Consider the following 24,502-nt stretch of genomic DNA (forward strand, 5'->3'; position numbering starts at 1 on the left):
GGCTCTGAGGATCGAGTCTTACGATTCGATGCGGAGCAAATCGCGATCATATAAGCACCAGTCGAATACGGAGCAACAAAGATTTTTCGGCCCCCTTACTCGAGACCATCCCATGCACGCAAATCCTTGGATGGGCCTGGTGCGTGCATGCGTGCCCTATGCGCACCTGGACTGTTGCAAAGACGCCATCACTTGTTTGTAGCTGGTCGCGAAAGGGTTCGCCGCTTACCGTGTTGCATTTCCGCAGTTCCATTAGGTAACGAACAGGCGCTCATGAGCCGGGGGTGAGGGCTGGGCCGCGGTTGGTGCTTGCTTAATTGCACTTGGCATTGGCCTTTAAAGCTTGTTGTCGCGAGGAGCTACCTCAATACGGAGCACGGCTGTCATGAATTTCTTTCTTTTTCCGGGGCTAGGAAATTGACGACTGGGACACGCCTCCCAGGTTGCTGCTCGCTCTGACGCGGCCTCTCCTGGCCCACCAGTCCCTTGTACGGATAACTAATAGTTGCATTTTAGGCACTGTAGGATTAGAATTCATTTGCTTGATCGAGTACACCGTCTTCTGTCTGGTGTGCTGAGAATAGCGGTTAAGCGTACAAGCGTAGTAGACGCTGACGCTAAGCACTTGACTTGTCGACGTGCAAGCACGAGAGAGGCCAACAGAGACAAGGAAGCTGGGAGGAGCGGCTACAAGTGCCGGAAGACACAGGCGAAAAGCCTGATCATGGCACGCCCTAAACAAGAGCTAAGATGGTGGAAAGGGGCCCCGTTCGGGAGGCATTGCGGCTGATGGAACGGCTCCGTTGGTTGGACCTGACGGTGACCTCGTATTGGCCGTGTCCGGGACGGCTAAAGAAATTGCAACGACGGACTGCCTCAAAACAAAAGAGCCTCCACTGCGGCTTGGTACAGTAGCCTCTGCCAAGTGGTTTGACGGATAGATGGTGGTGGTTGCTGCAGCCGTCTCAGTTGACTGCGCATCTCAGACTTGCGTGACGTTGATCGAGTTTGAAAGTGGCCCTCGAGATGCGTTCGTCTGCATCCCAACAACGGCTGTCCGAGACACCACGCCTTGTCTTGTCGAAACTCATGTCTGTTTCGGGCCTCCCTGTCCGTTGTGGGTGGCGCTGCATGGCTTGCATGGCATGGGAGGGTCGTCGATATGATGAGACTGAGGCTACCCAGTCATGCATTGGCTGCATGTCAGCGACTTCACATGCTTCCCCTGCCGCGTATCTGTTTCTCAGAAATGCACGGTGACTGTACCTCTCGGCTGGTGCATACGGAGTACCTGTTGGACAAAGATGCACATGTAAGCAACCTCCTTGGAAGCCACCTGTTTCAGACGGCGGGTCTGCATGGAACCCACCGTCTCGGCCAGCGAATTACACGGTCAGTAAGCAGCGCTATGGAGACGCCGACTTGCATGCGTTTGCAGAGGAAGAAACAGGGGTGCAGGGGTGGTGCAGCAAGGAGCAAAGAGAATGAGGCTCAAAGAGGGAAGAAAGCACGGGAGAGGAAGAGACGGGGAGAAGGAGAAAGTGGGAGGTGAAAGTGGTGAAGAAAGAAGGAGAGGATGTATGTTGGCAAAGTGGAAGAAAGAGATTGAAGCCTGAGGAAGAAACAATGGAAGTCTCCATACAAAGTACTCGTACCTACCTCTTGTCAACCATGATGGAAGTTGGCTTACCTAACTAAAAATAAAACAATGGCCCGGACCTGGGAAAAAAAAGAACTGGAAAGCTCAAAGCCAACCGGCGTCTAATCTAAAGCACTAAGGTAGGTTAGCTGGAGAGCTTGAGTTGACAGCACCAGCAGAGCAGCGCCAACTTAGGCCGGACCTCGCCAACTTTCAGGGGATTGGGGCACCAACTGCGCCCTACGGCCTGGCCAGCCAGTGCCTGAATCGATCCCCGCGCCTCGTGGAGTTCCTTGGAGCTGCACCTAGAGCGGAGCTAGAACAAACTGGAGCGCATGGACCCATGCTTGATGTGTTGATATTTTCAGCAGTCGATGACTTTTCCGGTTCCTTTTGCCTCCTTTCCATGTTCCCTTTCTTTCATATATCTTCCATGCTTTTCCTTGCTCTGTTTTCCCCTTGCCCTTCCCCGTTCCATTCAATTCTTTAATTACTTGCCTCTTGCCCGGGTGTGTTGCAGCAGCGGTGTGACTTGCATTGTTTTCTGCTTGCTGCTTCCCTCAGTCACTGCCGGCTTGCTTGTTGCGCTTTTTTCGGCCTCCTTTCACTCTTTCTTCACTTTTCCTCTAGACAGCAACTCGACATCAATTCCCCCGATTCAATAGACAAAAACTCCAAAAAACTCCAAAAAGCACCTGAAGCTTAGCATCACTGACATTTGCCTGCCCCCATCGATCAAGAAAAGAAAACAAGCCCAAACAAACCAAGCATCCCGGCGTCATCCAGATCGACCGAAACCATGTCGGACGGCGACGCCTATGTCCCCACGGACGTGACTGTCGTGGATCAACAACAGCCAGCCCAGAACAATGACAAGCACCGCGCCACCAGCACCGAGATTCCCCTCGAGGAGCAGCAGACCAATGTTCCCGGCGCCAGGATGGCGGCCTCAATCCCCCTCCAGAGGCGTCACACGCTGAATCTCGAAGACTACTTTGCCGGCCCGCGAAACATGGACAAGCACTCCAAGTGGCCCCTGTTCCTGCAGATGCACGGCAGCATCTTGCCCAAGATGATTGTGCCTCTCATCTGGATGTCCGCCTGGAGTGCTTGCGTCACCTGCATCTATGAAATAGCAAAGAAGAACATCGCCGTCAACTCCATCCTGCTGACAGTCTTGGGTTTCGTCGTCTCCACCGGTCTCAGCTTCCGCGGTTCCACAGCATACGAGCGTTACGCTGAAGGTCGCCGTTTCTTCGCGGCTCTGGTTACCTCATCACAGGCTCTTGGACGAATCTTCTGGATCCACGCCAAGGTGCTCCCCAACGTGGACGTCCGCAAGCAGATGCTCTACAAGATCAGCGCCATGAACCTGGTTGTCGCCTACGCCATTTCCCTCAAGCACAGCTTGCGCTTCGAGCCTTACACCGCATACCAGGATATAGAGCATCTGGTCGGCCATCTCGACACGTTTGCCAAGTCTGCCACCACCACCATGCCCCTCAACGGCGGCGTCGGAAGGAAGAATTTCTTCAAGTCCATTGGAGACTACCTCGGCCTCTCCTTTGCCGCTAGCAACCCTCGAAAGCAGCTCAAGAAGGCAGAGAAGCCTCTTGGAAACCTGCCCCTCGAAATCCTCAACCACCTTGCTGTTACCATTGACGACCTGATTAGCAGAGGCCAGCTCCCTGTCCCCATGCATCAGACCTTGGCTTTCAACAACCTTGCCGCCCTCAACGACGCATTCACCGGCTGCCAGCGTGTTTTGAACACCCCTCTCCCCATCGCTTACGGCATTCTGTTCCAGCAGATTACATGGCTCTACGTCGTCTTACTGCCCTTCCAGATGGTCGCTGTGCTCCACTGGATTACCATTCCCGCCACCACCGTTGCGTCTTACATCATTCTCGGCCTGCTCTTCATTGGCCAGGAGATTGAGAATCCCTTTGGCCACGACGTCAACGATCTTCCCCTCGACAGCTACTGCGAGCAGATTGCTCTTGACATGGACATCATCGCCTCGCACTCCAACTACAAGCCCGAGGACTTCTTCTTTAGCTCCGAAAACGTTCCCCTGTGGCCTGTCAGCGATGCCCCCGCCGACACCTGGCTTCAGCGAAGCGAGTCTAAGCTGGCAGAGGCCATCAGGACCAAGCCCTCCAAGACGTTTGAGTGGCGACGCTGGAGGGGCGAGAAGCTTGGTGACGAGGAGTCTGCCAAGAACGATTAAGAAGAGGGCATGTACGACGATGTTGAGAGATGTGTTGTATGACATGTGAAGATGAAGATGCAGACGTGGACAGGATCAGGGGTGGCTCGATTTTGTTTTATCTCGAAGAAAGATGTTGATACTCGCTCTGTCGCGCTACAACACTCACCTCACAAGACAAAACGACAAAAGAACAAAAAAAAAGAGACTGGCTTTGGGATTCCTATTGTTTTCTATTTTTTTCTATTTCATTTTGATGTCCAGGCATTTGCATTACAGGTCTTTTAAAAGGAAAATATCACGGTAGCACGGCGTCCTACGCAATTTTTACGTTCAGGCCCGACGGAACGGTGGTATTCAGGGAGGGGGAGAACAGGACTTTCTACACTCTCCCCGCCGCTACGGAGGTCATAATCGGTTTTCTTTTCATATCATGTACACAGATATACATATACAATTTTTCTCCTTCTTGTCGTCAATTATTTATAATCATGTGCTACTAAGTTGTTTATGCCTGTGATTCGTGAGACTGGGTGGAGGAATATGTTTGATTTGTTTGTTTCAATATGCTTTCTTTCATGTTGTTTGCTTGATGTTTTATGTTATTTAGAATTAGTTTCCATTGTAATTGAGACACGAATACACTCTGGATTTACCGCGAGAATCAGTTGGATTTTGGATTTACTGCGATGGTGAGCAAGTGTTTTTGGTCTCATTCATTGATTTCAATATGGGGTTCTATATACAAGTAATGAAATGGACGAAAAAAAAAAGAGAAAGACTCTTGAATCCTTCCATGTAAATGCGATGTGTGTCTTTTGGAGCACTCGTGCTCCCTCAACGTATATGTTTGTTCCCTTCACTTTTACTTTCTCTCTCGAGCCATTTTTTTATATCATAAAAGAAGACACGCTCTTCATCGTTTTTTTTATATCTACTCTTCGTCTTCCTCCTGCTCCCGGGCAAGCTTGTGGGATTGCTTGTCCTCGGGAAGCCATCTGACGAAAATCATGAGCGACATGGCAATGGGGATGAGTATTGCCCACACGAGGTGTCCCCAGAGGATCTGGTTCCGCACGCCAATGGCGAAAATCACCGTCGACACGCCCGGGACAAAGGACCGGACGGCACTAGCGGCGGTCATGGCCAAGGCGTTGAGCGTGCCCATGACGTGAGGGTTGGGCGACACGTCGTTGAGGGCGAGCTGGACTGCGGTAAAGGCCATGGACACGCCGGGCCCGACGACGGCGACGACGGGGGCGACGACCCAGAAGGCGGCGGTGGTGGATTCGGTGTCGGCCCTGAGGAGGAAGTTCATGAGGACGTAGCCGGCGAAGAAGAAGGGGTAGGCGGCGACGCAGGCGGCCATGGAGCCCTTGGTGCCGATGCGGCGCTGCAGGAAGGGGAAGGCGATGACGAGCCAGGCGGCCTGGCTGGCGCCCTGGAAGGCCATCCAGAGGGAGATTTGGAAGGCGGAGAATCCGACGCCGCCGAGCTTGACGGGCGTGTAGAGCAGCACGGGGAGGATGGCGGTGAAGGCAAAGGCGAGCAACATGACGTGGTTGTAGACCCAGATGACGGTGGCGACGCCGGGGGCCTTGAGGAGCTCCCGGGTGGACAATCGGTGAGGTCGAGCTACTGGGCCGGCGGTCGACGAGGAAGTAGTCTCGGTAGTTTCGGGCTCCAGAGTTTCTTCGAGGTAGACCATGCATAAGACGATGCTGACAATGTTGATCACGGTAAGTATGACGCCGGCTAGGAGATACGGATAGTCTTCAAGGAGCTGGATTCCCCCAAACAGGCCCGGGAACTGCTCCACCGGGTCTGCGAGCACACCGCCAATGATCGGTCCCAGGAAGATGCCCATGTTGTTGGCAAACGCAAACCAGCTAAACGCCACGGCCTGCGTCTCCGAGGTCGTGTGGTCCGAGAGCATCGTTCGGATCACCAAGCCTGAACCGCTGAAGACACCGGCGATGCATCGAAACAGGATCATCTGCGGGATGGTGGTCGAAACGGTGAAGAAGAAGGTGGCCACGGTCATGCCGATAAGCGTCCACAACAGGACGGGTTTCCTGCCAATGGTGTCGGCGAGATGGCCCCAAAAGTAGAGCACCATCATCTGGGTGGCGGAGAAGAGCGACTCGATGAGGCCGCTGTAGAAGCCGACGTCTGAATAGGGGAGGTTGCCGTTGCGCCGGATCATCTCAGCGATGAAGGGGAAGATGGCGAAGAAGGCGATTGGCTCCATGAGCTTCGCGAAGCAGAGCAGGAAGATTTGCATCTTGGGCAAGGGCTTGCCGGGCTTGTGGTGCGCGCCATTCTCGGCCTCGTCTGTGGATTTGCCGGCGATGAGGGGCGTGGATTCTGAGGGCATGGGCTCGGGGTCCATGAGGGTGAGATCCGAGGATGACGATGATATCGGGTCGGGCGGAGGAGTCATTGTGACGGATGTGCGAGGCGATACTCTGTGGAAATAAAAAAAAAATAAAAAAGTTGGAGTTGAGGAGAGGAACGAAATAGAGGTGATCAAAGAGGCCGAGTGAGATCAGGGGGCAGTGCAAGAGATTAGATCAACTCGGTCCACTGCTGGCCATGAAGAGCTGCCAGTTTCAAAAAACAACACAGCTCTCGAGTGAAAACAAAATGCAAACAAAAAAGGCAAAAGAAAGAAAAAAGACGAATGGAAAACGAAATTGGGAGGCAAATAAGCAAAATCCTCCCAAGAAATATGGACGAGTCACAAGAAGAAATAGGAGGGCGAGTCAGTTGAGATAAGCACCGGACTTGTCATATAACTTTTTTTTTTTTTCGCCGTCTAATGACGCAAGGTGTATCGATCTAGGTATGGCTAAGCTGGAGGTCAGGTATGTAAGATTCTGTCTCGCCTATCCGTACTCGCTATCCCGACACCGCTGGATCGCTATTAGTCAACGCTCGAGGCGCTTGCGACCCCAAGAGACCCCCGGAAACCCCCCGCTAACCGCGACATTACAGCGCACTGCAGCGGGCCAGCGGGGCAACACCGAAGTGCCCCCTTTCGGCCGCTGTGCATGCACTAGGGCACGATTGTGTGCTTGTGCTGGTCGGTAGCAAAGCCGACAGGGCGCAACCTCAGCCGCTCACCTACGCCCCGTGATGCGCTGCATCTTTGGTGAGGCACATCGAAGGGTCATGAGAACAGCAATTTCGACTCCGATACCAGGACCGCTTATCTGCGTGATGGTGATTGTTATTCCCGCAACAAGGGACGGTGTAGCCCGCATCGACCAGAGCTCCATGCATGTAGTAGCGCTGCTACAGTATTCTTCCGTATTATGCGGGGGGACGAGACACGATGCCCCTCAACCGCTTCCCCCCTACCGTCACATTTGCTGGCCAATGTGATAGGCAGCGTTGCGTCCCGGCTTCCGCTTTTCGGGAGGATCGATTGTGTGTGTGTGTCTATATCATGCAAGGGAGCCACCTCAGTGTGCTTGCAACCTCAACAAGCGGTATGGCAAGAGGTGGTACTGCACTGTGGCACGGGTTGGGGTAATTTGTCGAGCCCTGTCAAAGCCTGCTAATTTGAGACTTGACAGCTTCGCCTAGTTGACGCCGTGTCCTGCTGTGTCATGAGATCGGCAAAGTTTCGTGCTCTCGTCACCTCCAGCCGCGTAGCCGGCCGATGGCGGACTGTAAGGGTTTTTTTTTCTTTCTTGGTTTCGAAACCATCACGTTGACACACATCGACGGCATTCCATCTTCATGTTGCCTACATGTATCTTGGCCCCTCGGGCAAGCTGCTGCCGGCAATGTTGCACTGACGAAAGAGGCGCACCTCGTCCTCCGCAAACGCCCCGACGACTGAGTGAATCAGGCTTCTGTTGTGGAAGATGACGAAATCGCCCTCCTCCCAGTCGTGCGCATACACATGGCCAGGCGCGATACCGGGCCGCTGTAGTCGGTGAACAATCTCCCGCACCTCCTTCAGGTCGTCGATAACCTCGCCGTTGCCCAGATGTAGCTTCCGAACCGCGGACGGGTGAATCTGCAGCGCTAGCCTGTCGTCTTGGGGGTTGCGCCAGCACATGGGCAGGATTTGGATCTTGTCTTGCTCAATCTCTGGCAGGCTGTCGAGCGGCACCTCTTTGCCCTCCGAGATAAGGCCCAGGCCGTCCGAGCGAGACTTGGCACCGCTCATCCACACATAGGGATGCGGGGCGTATTCGACCTTTGTCGACATGGCGAACTGCTGGTCCTGCGGCGATAAGAGGTCATACATGGTGTAGCCAGAGACGAACGCCGTCGTCCCCAGAGGAACGGTCAGCTCCTCGCCCGTGTCTTCATATCGGATCGTCTGCGTGCGGCCGCCGGGGACCTGGGCCGCGAAGAGGGTTGTGGCCACCGGAGGGGCGAGCCCATACAGCGCGGCATCAATGTGCCATCTGTAGAACCGGGTAAAGTCCAAGTCGTCCTCGTCCGGTATAACGGTGGCGTGGAAGGTCTTGTGGTGGGGGTGCCGCAGCTGGATATTCTTCAGCCCTTCGTACTCCTTGACGAAGCCGTTCCCAATCACTTGGACCTGTGGCTGGCGTGGGATCGTCTTGAGGTCTGGATGCAAGATGGACCGTTTGGCGTCGAGCGTCTTTCCGTGGCCGTAGGAAGCTGACGCCTCGGGATCGAATCGTTGGGTGATTTCGTATTGCGCCTTGGAAGAGGCGTCATGCTGCGCTTTGAAAACAAGGACTTGGTGTCTGTACAGAGCGCCCTTGATCATGTCGAAGTCGGCGTCTGATGTTTGAAACCATTAGCTGTTGTGTCAATGTGAAACAGGAAGGGCGGTGGCACAGCAGCCAAGGCTCCTTACCTGATATCTTGTTGACGTTGACGCCCTGCACGACCGCTCCGAACCGAACCCCCGATCCGGGCGGATGCGCAATTGGCTGGATCGAAGCTCTGGACGCAACTGTGGCGTATGATGCCAACTGACGGCCGGCTCTTCCAATCCTTGGCAGAGACATTGTGTGTTGCTTGCTTTCTATTTCTCGCCGTTGTGTCTCACCAAGATTGAATTTCGATGCAAGTCTGAAGATGACGAAATAATGGGGGGGGGGGATATTGGACTCTTATGCTTGGTCGTTGGTTCAAGTTGGCTGAGAGGAGGCCGAAGCTCGATAGTCAGCCCGGTGGGTCGCGTAAATAAGCTTCCTATCTCTGTCACTTTCGTATATTGTACAGTAGATGCTCCTATTCCGTGTTATCCATGGATGCTCAACCGACGTGTCTCTAGGCGCATTCCATTCAGAAGAAACTGGCGGATGTCGCCGGACTGCGCGCCTTTTGCGTCGAGCGAATTGCAACAGATTCGTCGGCGGGGATCCACCAGCTGATAAGACGTGGACGAACCTTCATCGATAGCGCCAATGAAGGAGCTCGGAGAAACGATATTCGTACGTGGCCAACACGAAGTGCTTGGTTCTCATGCTTACTTGATAGGAAATTGAGTTATTAGCACACGTTGAATGTAATAAGCTGATATCGGCTGACAGCCTCCTGCAAAGTGCGATGTCGGACTGAAGTCGTCTCTCTCTTCGCACATGTTGCGATTCGGTTGGATATTCGGATTATCGAAGGCGAGTCTCCGTATGCACCGTCTAATTCAATGGCTCTATTACCTCCGTCAACGTCAAACACACACGGAGTATTGGTGGTCCGGACATACTGTGTTTTGGATCGGTGCGCGACGGATCAGGCGCTCGCTTTGTAAGAAACCTTGACAACACTTGCGGTGCTCTCACTTGGCTTCTTTGCTTTCTTTTGTTGTTCACAAGGTCTCGAAGAGCAGGCATGGGATCATCTAGCCGTCTCTGGTTGGGCGCGGGCCGTTGTATCGGCATCTGTTCTTTCGAAAACTGCTTATGCATCTTGCTCTTCTCTCTGTAGACATGAGATTTCGACAAGACCCATTTGGCAACCAACATGTCGTATTCTTTGTCATTGACACACGCGGGGAGGACGACGTCCCTTATGATTGACAACTAAGAAAAACAATGGGTACTGGTCATCCAAAAGGCCAGCTCCTGCGCGAGGCTACATTAGCCTTATATGCCTTCCCTCGTGGTTCTTTTGAATGCTGCATCGTCCCTTGCCTGCAGCTCGAGGCGGCCAATCCAATCCCTCGCTGTGGTGAAGAGTGTGGGCGGTCAGAATCTGGCATTGAACATGAGCGGCCCCGCTAAACCATCACATAATACTGTAGTATTAGATGCTTGCATCCGAAGGTTAATTAACCTCAGATACTCGCTTTTTCCTAAGCTTCAAAATTATAAATGTTGTAATAATGATGACAAATTTGAGCACAGATGAAGAGTCATAAGGCTGCACGTACGTCCATGTCGCTGCCAGTGAAGCGAATTAAGAGACATCTCCAAGAAGAAACAAAGGGCTTTAAAATCCAACCAGGCAGAGTCAGCTAGGGGAAAACGACTAAACAGAATAGTAGAACAAGAAAAAGAAATCTAATGGGCAGGAAACTACCGAGTAATCTGTCACCAAGACCCTTAGTACAGACATAATCAGGTAATTCCGACAGTGCGGGATGGAGACTGGTTTCTGCAAAGGGTGAACACGATGCAGTTGTATACATGTACTTCCGGGATCTAGAGATGGGGCGAAAAGCGGAGGATGCTGCTGACGGTGCAGGCGAAGGAGACGGGAAAGTTTGAAAGACAGGAAAAAAGAGTCTGTCGTATTTTTCAGCGGGAAGAATAAGAGGGTATTTTACTGCGAGATATTTGAACACGACACGACAAAGGGAGACATGTGCGAGCTTAGAGCCATTGAAGGCCTTGGATTACATGTGAACATGGGAGGGGATTGCCAAGAACTCATTATTGTAGAAACTGAGGGCAGCAAAGGTCCTATTGGTAGAAGCATTGTGGGCAGTATACTACTATTCGAGTTTCGAAATAGATGTGCCAAGAATCCTCGCCGTTGCAGTACATTTTCTCGACAACAAGGGTGGAAACAGAGCCAAGCGGGCAACGTGTTGAAGAGGACGGGAAGTATATTATACAGGCATATGACCCGTATTAAGATTACGGTTCATATTTATCTGTTAAGTTTGAATTGAGTTCCCAAATGAACTCCGGGCCTCATTATCCGCTCTATGAGTATAAATCCCAACGCTCACATGTCATTCACCAAGGCAGCATTGTCCCGTTGCCGCCTCATTTCTTCCATGCATCTCGGCCCTATTGCCGAAATACGGCGTCGGCTCTGATCTTAGCGCTGACTCGAGCCGTCTGTTCGGATACTGTCATTTTCCGTTCTGCATTTGCTGCAGACGCTGGTTTCTTCTTCTTTGTGCGAGGATTCCAAGAATAGGTGCTTTCATGCAGCTCATCAGGAGGAGCCAGTTATACTTGTTCACTGACTCTTGGTTACTTGAACTCCGTCAGACTTTATTAGTCACTATACAAGAAAGTGAAATCACCACGTCTTTCTTTGACTTCTTACAACTATGTCCGAGTTCCACACCGCCACCAAACTTGGGGTTTCCTCCTCTTTTTTCCGAGCAGACTAGGCAGAGATAGAGAAGATGTTAGCCATATCCGTTGCGTGTGCTTACGCAATAGCCTTCCAACAACACATTAGCGGGAGATCTAGGCACATGGGACGGAACACATCCCATCCGGCCAGACGACATTGAGAGCCACCCGGGTAGGGAGCATCCTAAACATTGATGATGAAGATCCTGCAACATCACTTGTTGGTGGTTGTTGGGCTCCAAAACTCGCTTAAAAGAGAGATGCTCGACGAGCAACAAATAATCATGAGTAATGAAGATATCAAAATAAGGCATTGATGCCCAATACTATTTCGTTTGGACAGCATACATGGATTGAATCCTTTCGGATATGCAAGCCAAAGATGCTCGTATTTGGGACTAATAACAAGATGACACGGCCTAACAGCAGCCAACTGCCGATGACATGAATTCCTCGATTCGATGGAGGGTGGACGATGGAGGAAATTGGTTTATATAACACAGTATCATGTATTGATTGCCGGGGATTATACAATTTAGGTGACTTCTCACAGACCAAAGGGACTTGACTGCCACTTGCAAGCATGGAATATAATGCCTCGTTTCCCCAAGATAGCGGCAGGGGACCCCGATCGACGGCCTGGAGCTGGGCTAGAACGATGGCTATCTTTTACTCTACCGTAGTTAAGGGTCAAAAAGTCCGGGTCTGGTCCCTCTACTAGTAGATGGCATGATGTTGATGACAGCAGTGGCTTGTGGTTAGCTTGTCCGCTGTAGAATCGAATGCCGCTAGGATGCCGCTGCCTGTGAAGAATCGATGCCACCCCAGCGCAAATCTGAGTGCATGAGCACCCATTAAGCCGACCAGGATGGATCAATGACTAAAGATTCAATGCAAAGCTGCAAGGCGCATGCACCTAAAGAGTAGCCGGTACAGGCCAAGAAGGCTCAGCTCGTCTATGACGCTTGGCTACTAAGCTGTTATCTGTTGGAAGGTAAGCGGTGGCTTGAAGCAGGTGGTTTGAAGGCTTGTGTGATGTGTGATTGAGGGTTGGTGTCAAACCTAGTGGCCGCGATGCGCTACGACGTTATTTCCCTTGGAGCGGTGAATGTTCCATTGCAGCAGCTGTGTCTCCATGGGCGTGTATTGTAGCATTTACCTTGTGATTCACATCAATTGTAATGAGCGGTCTCACGATGGTGGAGAAGCAGTTCCCTGTGCTGTATCTTCATGTTGCCAACAGACGAGACACACGACATCACTCATGATACCTTCAATGCCTTATAGGAACTTATCGATAGCAAGCATCGCCTAAACCGGCATTTGTAGTGTGATGCAGGGGGAAGGTACGGAATGAAACTACCTTTTCGACTTCCAGAAAAAACATGAACCACTTTCAACTTTCAACTGATAACTCGTGTCCCCATGCATTGGGCGTGTCAAGATTGTCTCTCCATTTCAACCCAGCCACCAGCCACCATCACCGCCGCGTCAAAGGCCAAGCCCCAAACATTCATCACATCGTCTGTGCTGTGCTGTGCTGTGCTGTGCTGTGCTGTGCTATGCTGGGATCAACACTGACTTGACTGGACAGCCATGACGACTCGCCCAAAGTCCCCGACCAAAACACCCACAAGGGTTCCGCCACCAAACTCGGCCGGTCTTCCCTGTGCCGTCAGATGCAACCAGGTTTATGTTAGCCAGGGCCAGGCGGCTTCAATCCGAGCCTTGAGTAGCAGCAGCGCGACTCACTAGCGGGGGGGCCGCCGCAGCCCTGGGATTGGATCGGGTCGCAAAGTCAGCCGTTTGGTTTGAAAGGGGACCGATATTAGTTGCTGGGTAGCGATGCTCTAGATTCGTCTTCTTGAGAAACCAACTCAACTCTGTTTATTCTCGAGGCAATTCGCCCCCTCCGCCATGCCAGTTCCCCACGGCCACTCTTGCGGGATACGGGAGAGAAGGATGACCTACTAGCAGCCTCAGCAAACACTCAGCGCGCCAGCAAATGGGCTCCTCGGAACAGCAGCAGCGCAGTGGCGCGACTGCGGCTCAACATGAGATCGCGCCAATGGCATCCATAGGTGAGTAAGACTGTCTGTTACAATTCATCTCGTGACTATACCATCTCCCTCCCTCCCTTTCTCTCTTCAAAATGACAATTCTTCAAATATGCAATGACTTGATGGAATTATCGTCACTGACGGAAAACCCCGCCACAGCCTGCCTGGTCTGCAGATCAAGAAAGGTACGCAGAGCTCACTGAGGCCTTGGCTATGTATTAGCAGGGAGGAGCAGTCTCAGAGACTTCGAGTTGCTTTGGCCTCACGTGTTTTTGCCATTCAGCGCATTTCTCACCACGGTTTTCCTGATTAGGTCAAATGCGACAAAACTATGCCAGAGTGTCGGAATTGCCTTCGCCTGGGAGTCGGATGTCCTGGGTTTAGCCCGCAGAGCGAGTTCATCTCGCGCAAAGAGATGCAAAAGTCGGCAGACAACATCTTCAGGGCTGCCGGCGTTGAAAAGAGAAGGGTGGGCTCCTGCGAAGAGTGTCGGTCATCCAAGCATCGCTGTACCAAGACTCGGCCGTCGTGCCGCCGATGCATCCTGCGCCATCTGCCCTGTGTCTATCCTTCAAAGCCGGATAAGCAGCAAGAGCGCGAATCCTCTACTCAACCCGCCAGCTCCGTCGCAAGTTCTACCGTTGCTGCTGCGGGGCTCAGCTCGACTGTCTCAGTTCAGCCCGTGGGATCTGGCCAATGGGCAAATCCCGCACTCATGCACGCCTTTGGTGTGAATATCGAGAGGTAAATGAGGATATCCAATGAGAGCCCTTTTTTCAGAGCTCAACTGGTCGTCGCCATAACCTCGTCAACTAATGTCCTTTCAAGTTTGTGCACAGATACTCTACCAAAAGATCATGGTCTCCGACTTCGCCTGGTTAATGCTTTCTTCGACCGGTCTCACCACCTTCGTTGTCTGACCTTTGTTCATCAACCCTCCTTCATGCAGTCGCTTGAGTCGGCCAGCGTAGCTCAGGATTATGGAGAGCCGTTGCTCTATGCCATGTGCGCCCTTGGCGCCAGGTAAGCAACCCCCTTTTTGTGCTGCGTATAAGAGGCAACCTAATCAGTTATCCGGCCCCAGACACATCTACTTTGATGCAACGTTCACCCTAGATGGCCCCGAACGCGACTCGCTTCCAAGCGTGATCCCTGGGCAGGCATGGGCTGAGAGGGCGAGAAAGGAGATATTAGGAGAGATGCATGCTCCCACAGTCCAAAACCTCATGGTAAGGCTTACCTGAGCATTTATTAGTCGACTATCCCGTTTAACCTAACTTGTCTGATAGACAGTAAGCCTTCTCTGTGAATATGGGCTTCGCGAGGACCAGCATGCCTTGGTCTTCATTTTACTGGCTTTTCTGCATCGCGCCATACGGTTGTTGGGCTTGGATTCGCCACGTCCCCTTCCCAGTCATCCCACGACGGCTCAGATGATGCAACGGGAAATAGAAAACCGCATCGTTTGGGCCAGCTTCGTCATTGATAGTCTTACGGCTAATGGCGTTGAAAAAAACATGTGTTGGAAGGATCACATACCAAGCATTCCGCTGCCTTGTTCCGACGATTGCTTCAATACATCCCAGCTTTCCGCACCACAACACTATCTTTTGCAGATCGAAGACTCAGGAATGCGTACCGCCATTTCGGAGCTGGATTTGTCGGCTCTTTTGGTTGTGGTTGTGCGATTGAGAACAAAAGTAATGCAGTAAGTTAATACTTCGCTTTCCACAAGCTTTTCCGCCTCTATTTCCGTTCTTCGCTAATGACTTAGACTTATTCGCGTTGCCGACCCTGGCATGCGCATTTGGGAGCCGTCGTCGCAATTCGTCATAATCATTGATCAACTTATCGCTCTGTACAATAATTTGCCAGAACGATATTATCTCACAGATGCTAATCTATACGAGCTCAAAGGCAAAGGAATGCTCGGGGCTGTCTTTGCGCTACATCTCTTTATCCACGCCGTCATCTTCGATCTCACCCGCATTTCACTAGCCGGCTTCAGCTTCCCGCTGGCACCAGCCTTCAAGAACTCCCCAGTTGAATTTCGCGCACACTGCCAAAGTCTATGCCGCTTCCATGCGAGTCAAGTTTCCGACATCATCCGCACAGGATTGAGCTTCGATCGTAGTGCTTTCGATGACCTCTTTAATCCCGATGCGACCATTGAATCGACCAAAGTACAGATTATCTACGCAGCGACTGTGGACCAATCCCCCCAGACCTTGCAGGTCACCAGAGACAATATCATCAGCAACTTGAACTTTCTTTTGACCATCCATAATCGTGGAAAAGAGGCGCCGGCACAGTTTGTGAGTTTTGATGGGCCAGTTTATGTATTTGCCGAACGAGGTGCTAACTGCAAACCAGATTCGTGGCATTATTCCACTGTGCCATCTCTTTGGCTTTCGAGACATTGCAGAGCGATATCAGGAAACACTTGGGTTCGTTCTTAATCTCTGATCACTTCCAGTACGTGCTGTTGACTGATATCCAGCCTTAGCATACCAATCGATCCAGCTGAAGTCACAGGATCAGCCGATGATCACCACCTTGTAGCATTAGCCTCCTTCCGACGAGGGAGAGTGCAGCTTCAAGAATCTCAAGCGACGGGGGGTGCCAAGACGATGTCTTCAGGAAACGACAACAAATCACCGTTAATCCACGCGAGTCAGGGCATCATCTATGAAGAGGCGGTGGACAAGAGTGGCGGCGGCGATTTTACAAGTTCGCTGCCAATCTTGAGGCCGACGTACCCCCCGATCGAGGTAGCACCTGAACTGATGAGCCAAAGCCTGGCGCAAAGGAATCCCCTTCAAATTATGCCATCTGCAGGTGTCATGGTGCAAAATGGAGCCATATTGCAGCCTTCGGTCGACGACTATATTAAAACAGCTGATGAAATGTCGACATATCTGACGTGGGGAATGACTGAAGTACCCCATTGGATGAACTTGCCTGACCCAATGCTCCCTGGGTGAGAAATGGGTGCCTGCTAATTCTAGTTACTTGAACAAAACGAATCATGTACTTCAGGGACTGTCATATTTTGAACCCAGCTAGCAGTGGATAAAGCGCAGAAGAGGAGAAGTTACTTTCCAGCGGTTTACCATCCCAAAACAAAGAATAAACGCAATATGAGGCTGCTATGTGTGACAACGACCGGGAGCTCACGAGCAAAGCATCTCAAGGATACACCCCGATCGCGGTAAAGCACCACAGGGTTTGTGCTCACGGTTGTCACAGCTATCTTACGCGCAGGCCTCCTTGTCGAAGCAGTGAGCTGTTACAACGCCTGCAACTCAGCAAAACATTGACTGCTAAATCGACATCCTCCGATGCGAAGATTGGCGGCGAGACTCGGCGTGGAAATGAGACTCATGCGATACTGGGCGAAGGGTTGTGCGACAGGCGAGAAGCGAATGCCTTGTCCTCAAAAGTCTTTAGCCAATAAACGAATCATACTATTTACTGTGCTCTGCATAGGTAAACTAACCCCCCTGGGTGAGGTGGAAGAAGAGGTTGAACTCGGCAGATGGGCGAGGGTGTTAATAGCCTGTTCATCTTGATACGCCCACTCAAATGCAATATTGTGATATTGTATTTCGGAACTATACCATCCAAATGGTCAACATGACACACTCGAGCCTGATGTCGTGTTTATATAACATTTCATTATATGAAACCGCCTGTATATGTAGTCTTGAAGTTTCGTTGTGTAAAGAGGAGAGAGATGACCCAATAGTTTGGCCTATCCGACTCCGACTCCGTATCCACATCACGTAGGGGATATCTCGACACATGCCCCAAGCCTCTGCAAGTCTCAAACCCCCGACGAGAAACGCCATCTTCCTTTTCATCTCTAGTTTAGCTCATCGTAACCAATTTAAATGCCAACTGCTGTATCGCATCACGGTATGACTCAACCTGGAGAGTCGAGACCGAATTAGGCAAAGACCGGGGCGCTGCTGCAACTTGCACATGCCACTCACCACCCGACACCACGAGGATAAAATGGTCGCTGTTTCCGCCGTGTTTCGTTGTTTTGTATTTTGAATCATCTGCTCTACGCTGCATCACTGTCATCATGGCCGGTGTTGATGCTGACCCGGATCAGGCATTCGAAATTGTAGAGCGAGATGCGGTACCCGCGCCTCCACCACAGCCAAACGACTCACACGAACAACGAATTCGCAGCCTGGAAAAATGGCTCCAACCAACCGACTTTCTCTCCCCAGGGAGCGAGTTCATGAAACATTTACACTCACATGTGCCTGGAACTGGCGGGTGGATCCACAAGTCGCCTGTCTTTCGCAGTTGGGCCAATGTCGACGCCAACTCTGACCATGATCATGATGGGGGCTCGTGTCTCCATGTCCGGGGGGTTGCTGGTAGCGGAAAGTCTGTCTTTTCAGCCAGTACAGTGCGCCAGTTGCAAGAGTCTGGCAACATTGTTCTCTTCTTCTTCTTTCGTCAGATTGTCGACAAGAATCACAGCGCCAACTACCTTGTGCGCGACTTTACTGCGCAACTGCTTTCTCATTGTCCTGCTTTGGTAACCACTTTGACGGCCATATCGCAGGATCATGCCATCAACCGTAATGAGAGCAGCTTGGTATGGCCTGCTCTCGCTGAGGCTCTTACTAAGAGTGTCACAAAGAATGTGTACTGCGTTGTGGACGCCTTAGATGAGATGGATGATGGTGACTTTGAGGGCATGACGAGTCGTCTTGTTGAGCTGAGCACCGCCGCACCTGAGAAAATCAAGGTTATGATGACGAGTAGGCCGCTACCTAAGATTGAACAGGCGTTTAGTAACCGCGGAATCATCAGGCTGAAGCTTGACCCTGCCCTACTTTTCCCAGATGTGGTACGTTATGTTAACGCCAGGATGGCTACTCTCGAGCCTCCGTTAAGCGACGACAAAAACGAGCTGATAAAGCAAGCCATCTGTGAACGAGCCAACGGACTCTTTCTTCACGCGAGACTTATTGCTGATAATTTAGCCGAAGGCTTACGGGATGGGCATATCACTGAAGAGACTCTGCCTAGCAGTCTGGATCGACTTCCACGTACACTCCGAGATGTGTACGAGGACATGTTAAAAGAACATGCTTATCGCAGCGGAGTCACCGCGGAGCAACAAGCCAAGGTCCTCATGTGTGTGACGCATGCGAGTCGACCGTTACGATTGATTGAGCTTGGATCTCTGCTATCCAATATGCTGAATATAAGTCTTGGACAAGGAAAGGACTTGGCGCGGCGGAGCTGCGGGAGGTTATTGGAGCTCCTGGAAGATGAGAGCGTGAGCGTTATTCACCATTCGTTTACCGAGTTTCTGCACGATGCCACGAGAAAGAAGGACGCCGCTGCTTTCCCTGTTCTTGACGATATAGCTTCACATGAGATGCTTGCGGTGCTAATGTTGGAATATCTCAATGGCTGCCCGCATTTCGACGTCACTATTGATGACGAGAGAGAGGCAAATTACGACGACTACAATTGGCAGGGCAAAGAGAGAAAAAGAAGGGAAGATGTCGCAACCAAATTGAGAGAGACACACCCCCTTGTCTCCTACGCTGCTGAAAACCTCGCATTTCATCTTAAGAATGCATCAGTGCGGCCGCTGGCCGTTGTTAGAGAAGCCCTGGCTCGCTATTTGTGTCCTGGAAAGCCAGCTTTTGAGACGTGGATGCTGATGAATTGGAGTGATCGACTATCTGGCTCTTTTACTGTCTTCCACCTTGCCACTGCTGTGCAATCCCAACTTGCCATGCCACTGGCGGTAGTCGAGCTGTTTGAAGGAAACGAGCCAACACTCGTCGACGCTCGTGATTCAGATGGCCGTACTTCATTATCCTACGCCGCCGAGAATGGCCATGATGAAATTGCCCAGTTTCTGCTTGCGAAAGGTGCAGACGCGGAGTCGGGTGGTAATGATGGCCTCATGCCCCTACACAGGGCGGCATTACGTGGTCATTCGGGAGTTGTTCGACTTTTATTAGCCGCTGGTGTTGACCCGCTGATTAAAACAGTCCCAGTCTTCAGGGAATTTGATTGTTATGAAGGGTACTTTGTCACTTATACAGAGGAGCAAGCGGAGAGTCGGAGAAAGACCGCTTTGTCATGTGCCTTCCGAGGAGACAAACCCGAGGTTGTCCAGGCGTTTCTGCCCTTTATTCCACCAGACTCTGTGAATAGATACTTTCACCAGGTCAATGACGTGGAGAATGTAGAGGCCATTCTGAACACGGGCAAAGTCGACATTGAATGCTTCCAGAACGGCAAAACAAGGCTGTTTAGGGCAACCGAGTCACACAAGCTAGATTTGGTCAAGTTACTCCTCAAATATGGTGCAGACCCGAACATGAGATGTGCCCGGGGGCGATCTTACGACTACAGCGGCAATATCACGCTACAAATCGACAACGAACGAGGGCCAACACCTCTTCATGCGTTTTCTTCTCCAGAGGAGAGGAGTATCTTTATGAAGGATGACGTGAAAGAGGCGGAAGAATGCGTCCGAGTGCTTATAGAAGCCGGTGCAGATGTGAATGCCACAATGGATTGGGCCTACTCTCGACGTGGCCAGAATCTGACAGCTCTGCATCTCGCTGTGCAGAAGACTAGTACGACGTTTGGATACTGGGGTTCGTTGGACAAGTCTGAAGAGATTCTTGCCAAGGTGCTCCTCGCAGCAGGAGCAGATCCTAACGTCCGGACGGACAAAGGAAACACACCTATGCACATCGCTAACCCGGAGAAGCCCCAACTGCTCGATATGCTCGTTGAACATGGGGCAGATGTAAACGCTGTGAATGCGTGGGGAAGAACGCCTTTGCTGGAGATTATCACCAACATGGGCACTTCGTCTGTTTTTAACCAGCTGAAACCAGATGTCCATACGTTCAACAAGCTCGTGGATCTCGGGGCCGATGTACACGCTACAGATCAAAACGGGGATAATTTGTTTCATCATATTATGGGGAGCATCGGGTTCCTTTCTGATAAAGAGTTTTTGCCTTTAATCCGACAATTGGCAAACTCTGGCGTGGACTTGAATCGCCGTAATGGCAAGGGTCATCCGCCTCTGTGGAAATATAATCATCCTGCTCCTACGGACAGCGACGAGGAACTTCTCCGAGTGCTCGTGGAAGCGGGCATGGATATAAACGCGTGTGACGAGGAGAGAGGCGAGACTATTCTATGGGTCCTCGGCAGGAGATTCGAAAAGAACCTCAACCCTATGAAAATGTTCATCCGTCTGGGCGCTGACCCCAAGGTATCCGCCAGAGACGGCAGAACTCTTTTGCACGATGCGGCAAAAGAACAACAGGACGCCGGTTGGTTTCGCTATTTGGTATCGGTAGGCACAGATCCAGAGGTACTCGACACCAGAGGAGACACGCTCATTCACTCGGTGCTTCGCTCCACTTGCGAAGATAAGAATCTTCCTGAGATAATGCAAGTCTTGGTCGATGCTGGTGTCGCACCGCTTGCCAAGAATACAACTGGCCAGACGGCGCTACACGTGGTGAAGAGCTTCGGTGTCCTGGAATATGTGCTCAAAACCCCCCTTTTCAAGGGTTTGGATATCAACGAGCAGGATGTGAATGGCTTTACCCCCTTGCACCACGCTGTAGCTCTCGGAGAAATAGAGATTGGGACTCTTCTCCGCGCTGGGGCTGATCCAACGATCCTCGCGGCGGATCATCTCTCCTTGCTTCATCTTGCCTCTCGTAAGGGAGCTGCTTCCATCGTCAACCTTCTCCTATCAGAGTACCAACGTCGAGGCGTGCTTGAGAAATATGTGAATCTTCTGGGCGAGGGTAGAGCACCACTACATTACGCTTGTTGCTTTGGACGGCCGGAGAGTGTCTGGGAGCTCCTCCGACATGGTGCAGACCCTTGGCTGTTAGATGCCAAAGGCCTTACGCCGCTTCATGCCATGGCCGAGTTTGAGCCTTCGGAACCTAAATGGAACTCGCCCAGAACTCGCACAGCGGATATTGTTACCATGTTGCGCCAAGCTGGAGTCGATTTAACCGTCGAGGCAGTCGTTGAAGAAGAAGACGGGACGACCAGGAATGTGACTCCCCTGGATCTGGCGGTAGAGAAGAAGTGCTGGGATATGGTACGCGCGCTGGTTACAAGCGGTGTCAAAGTCCGGGACAGCTACATGAAATCCCCAGAGTTTATCATGGCCACAGATAAACACAAAGCAGCCGAAAAGGTCCGTCGTATCTCGGTTACATTCCCTAGTCGGCAACATGGTAGCATGTGGCGGGGGCGATGGTCAGTCTCTGAAATGGATCGTCCCCAAACTCCTAAGAAAGAGAAGCTATACATAGCTGACGGACAGACCATATTGGATACACAAGCCAAAGTAGTGACTGGACTTGACAAAGTTGACCTCTTAAAGCGTGCTCTTGATGATGGGGATTACGACAGTATTAAAGAGTACGCATCGCTAGGCGGAGATGTGTTTGAACTGGACCAGTATGAGGACAATACTCTCCTCCATTTACTCGTCAACGGCGGATATGTAGACCTGCTCGAGTACTTTGCCGACCAAGTGCCCCTGTTTGAAGCCCAAGAGCGGGTTCAGACAGACGAGGAAAGTTGCGGCACGCTTCTTGGCACAGCCTGCGAACGGGAACTCCCATCTTTGAACATTGTACAGTTCCTCGTTGACAAGATTGGTGTTGATGTCAATGCTGTCTATAACCGACGAGGATATTGTGACAAGTTACGAGGAGCCACCGCGTTGCACATCCTCGCGAGCGGTCACTGCTTTTGGCAGATTGAGGCACTCGAATACCTTCTCTCAAAAGGAGCGAATATCGAGGCGCGGAACAAAGACGGCATGACACCGCTGTTGGCGGCGCTGGACCATAGTTATCCGGATGGTCATTGGCGAGAAGAGACGGTGCGGGTACTGGTGAAGCATGGAGCCAATGTAAATGCGACCATTCAGCAGACGGAAGACATATCAGAGCCGGTTAGATGGAACAATGGCTTCTCCGCATTGGAGATGTCGGACCGGGCGGGGATCACGAGACTCTTGCTTAAGAACGGAGCGGACGCCAAGTGTGTTCCGGGACTTATAGCCCGTATGGTAGCGAGATGGAATGATCCAGGGACGATCAAGGTGTTGTTGGAAGCTGGTTTGGATCCGAACGAGCTACCATCTTTAGGCAAGGAGGGAGAGGACGACAGACAAGGGGCGGAAAACGTGCGATATGCGCTCCATGAGGTATCTCGACCGTCAACTAGTGATCATCCAGAGGCAGACCTTCATTTACGAAAGCAGGCGACCATGGAGTTGTTGCTCTTGCACGGCGCTGATCCATTCAAACTGTACCCGGATGGAAGATGTCTGCTCTATACTGTCGTCGAGGAACAGGGTCAAATAGACAGTTTTCTCCCTCAACTCTCACAGACAGATATCGACCGCAAGGACAAGCGCGGACGCACCCTTCTAACCTTGGCTTGTATTCCGACTGTCCCTGTAGGACCGCCAACATACGACGAAGAGAAATCACCATGCGTGAGTATCGTGCCTGATTCCATCCTTGGTTTGTTAAAGCACGGGGCTGATGCCGTCGCTGTCGATGACGAAGGACGTACACCGCTGCATTGGTTCTGTACGCTTCCCGGAAAATACGATGAGAAGCAACGGCAGGCTTTTATCACGCTGGTTGAACACGGTCCCGCTGCCGTCAACATAGCCGACAAGCAAGGCCGCAAGCCTCTTCATTTGGCACTCGCGGCATATGCGGATCGTCTCCAAGGATCCCTATTTGCGGTCAAGCACCTCATATCCGCAGGCTCTGATATAAGTGAGCCAGATCCCGCGACGGGTAATTCGACGCTTCACCAGCTCGCACCTCGTCTCGTAGGTCACGCCGGAAGAGCCGTCAAAGCGACCTCACTCTTCCGCAAGCTTTCCACCAACCTCGATATCAACGCCCGGAACGCCTTGGGCGAGACTCCGGTGATGCGTTTCGCGAGTGCTGGGTGGGAAGGCACACGTGATCCCCAGCACAAAGTTTCGCATCCAACATATGCTATTGCCAATGATGTGACGCACGCGAGGGCGCTGAGCGTCTTTGTGGATCTGGGTGCGGACTTGATGGCTGTGGATGCACGGGGGCAGACGCTGCTGCATGTAACGGCGAGAAGGGGGCTTCCGAGTGGTAGCTCGGATTGGGATCAGCGGGAGGATTTGAAGGGTGCGTTTGAGAAGTTGATGGAGCTTGGTGTTGATCCGCGGAGGGAGGATGGTGAGTTGAGGACGGCTATTGACGTTGCTGTTGCGAGGGAGTTGCGTGATGTTATTCAGTTGTTTAGGGAGAAGAGGGAAGAAAGGAGTGTGGAAGAGAGCGAGGAGAGTGAAGAATAAGGGTAGTGGTGGTTATGAGTAGAAGTTGCTTTAATGTTTTAGGTTGGATAGTCTTTATGGGTCGGGAACTTGGCTATATACGACTGCCAGCTAATAATGATACTTTGCAGCCTGATGAAAAATATAACAGGCTTAAAAGCTTCTCTTATGTCAATAATAGCATTGCTGTAATAGTCAGAGAGCAAATACGTTTTGTAAAGCTGCCAAGCTTTTTCACTATTCCAGAAGTATCTAGTAAGCCCATTTCTTAGATCAAGTAATCAAAAGTTCATGGTGTCATGTCGCCAGTGATCACACATATGGAGAAGCCTTACTGACTAGAGGACAACTTGATTGGGTCTTACAGGATCAGTAATATTATGGAAACAAGCATGTTTCTCTTTTCCGCCAGCTGCACTTTTCGCTTTCCACTACTGGAGAGAGATCGGAAATTTAAGAGTTCTATCGAGATAAATATTTAATCATTAATGATGTTGATGACTATAGGAAGAGAGAGCTAAGGAGTGTTTTGAAGAAGCTATGTAGGAGGAAATCTTGCTTATATTTTGACTGGAGGCTTTACTTACCCTTCTTCGTCTTTTGATGCTGAATCTATACTCCTATTCGTGGAATGAGACGCTGATGGTTCGGTGGGGGGGGGGGGGGGGGGGGGGG

At 51.5% G+C, this 24,502-nt stretch overlaps 5 protein-coding genes across 5 annotated transcripts; 3 read left to right on the forward strand and 2 right to left on the reverse strand.

Annotated features, from left to right (window-relative positions):
• Nucleotides 1-2,438: 2,438 nt before the first annotated feature.
• On the forward strand, nucleotides 2,439-3,869 carry Triagg1_1301 (uncharacterized protein; the record flags this gene model as incomplete). The annotated part of the gene is made up of 1 exon (XM_062895357.1): nucleotides 2,439-3,869. The coding sequence occupies one exon, from the start codon at nucleotides 2,439-2,441 to the stop codon at nucleotides 3,867-3,869; it is 1,431 nt and encodes a 476-aa protein (XP_062759640.1).
• Nucleotides 3,870-4,782: 913 nt separating this feature from the next.
• Nucleotides 4,783-6,291, reverse strand: Triagg1_1302 (uncharacterized protein; the record flags this gene model as incomplete). Its single annotated transcript, XM_062895358.1, has 1 exon — nucleotides 4,783-6,291. One exon carries the CDS (start codon nucleotides 6,289-6,291, stop codon nucleotides 4,783-4,785), a length of 1,509 nt encoding a protein of 502 aa, XP_062759641.1.
• A 1,311-nt stretch (nucleotides 6,292-7,602) lies between these two features.
• On the reverse strand, nucleotides 7,603-8,851 carry Triagg1_1303 (uncharacterized protein; the record flags this gene model as incomplete). The annotated part of the gene is made up of 2 exons (XM_062895359.1): nucleotides 7,603-8,621; nucleotides 8,698-8,851. 2 exons carry the CDS (start codon nucleotides 8,849-8,851, stop codon nucleotides 7,603-7,605), a joined length of 1,173 nt encoding a protein of 390 aa, XP_062759642.1.
• Nucleotides 8,852-13,385: 4,534 nt separating this feature from the next.
• Nucleotides 13,386-16,424, forward strand: Triagg1_1304 (transcriptional regulator family: Fungal Specific TF; the record flags this gene model as incomplete). Its single annotated transcript, XM_062895360.1, has 8 exons — nucleotides 13,386-13,461; nucleotides 13,779-14,184; nucleotides 14,269-14,463; nucleotides 14,525-14,669; nucleotides 14,730-15,148; nucleotides 15,215-15,755; nucleotides 15,814-15,887; nucleotides 15,941-16,424. The coding sequence occupies 8 exons, from the start codon at nucleotides 13,386-13,388 to the stop codon at nucleotides 16,422-16,424; spliced, it is 2,340 nt and encodes a 779-aa protein (XP_062759643.1).
• Nucleotides 16,425-17,530: 1,106 nt separating this feature from the next.
• On the forward strand, nucleotides 17,531-23,848 carry Triagg1_1305 (uncharacterized protein; the record flags this gene model as incomplete). Its single annotated transcript, XM_062895361.1, has 1 exon — nucleotides 17,531-23,848. The coding sequence occupies one exon, from the start codon at nucleotides 17,531-17,533 to the stop codon at nucleotides 23,846-23,848; it is 6,318 nt and encodes a 2,105-aa protein (XP_062759644.1).
• Nucleotides 23,849-24,502: the final 654 nt, after the last annotated feature.

Source organism: Trichoderma aggressivum (assembly GCF_033847375.1).
Source record: "Trichoderma aggressivum f. europaeum strain CBS 100526 chromosome Unknown scaffold_003, whole genome shotgun sequence".
NCBI lineage: Eukaryota > Fungi > Ascomycota > Sordariomycetes > Hypocreales > Hypocreaceae > Trichoderma > Trichoderma aggressivum.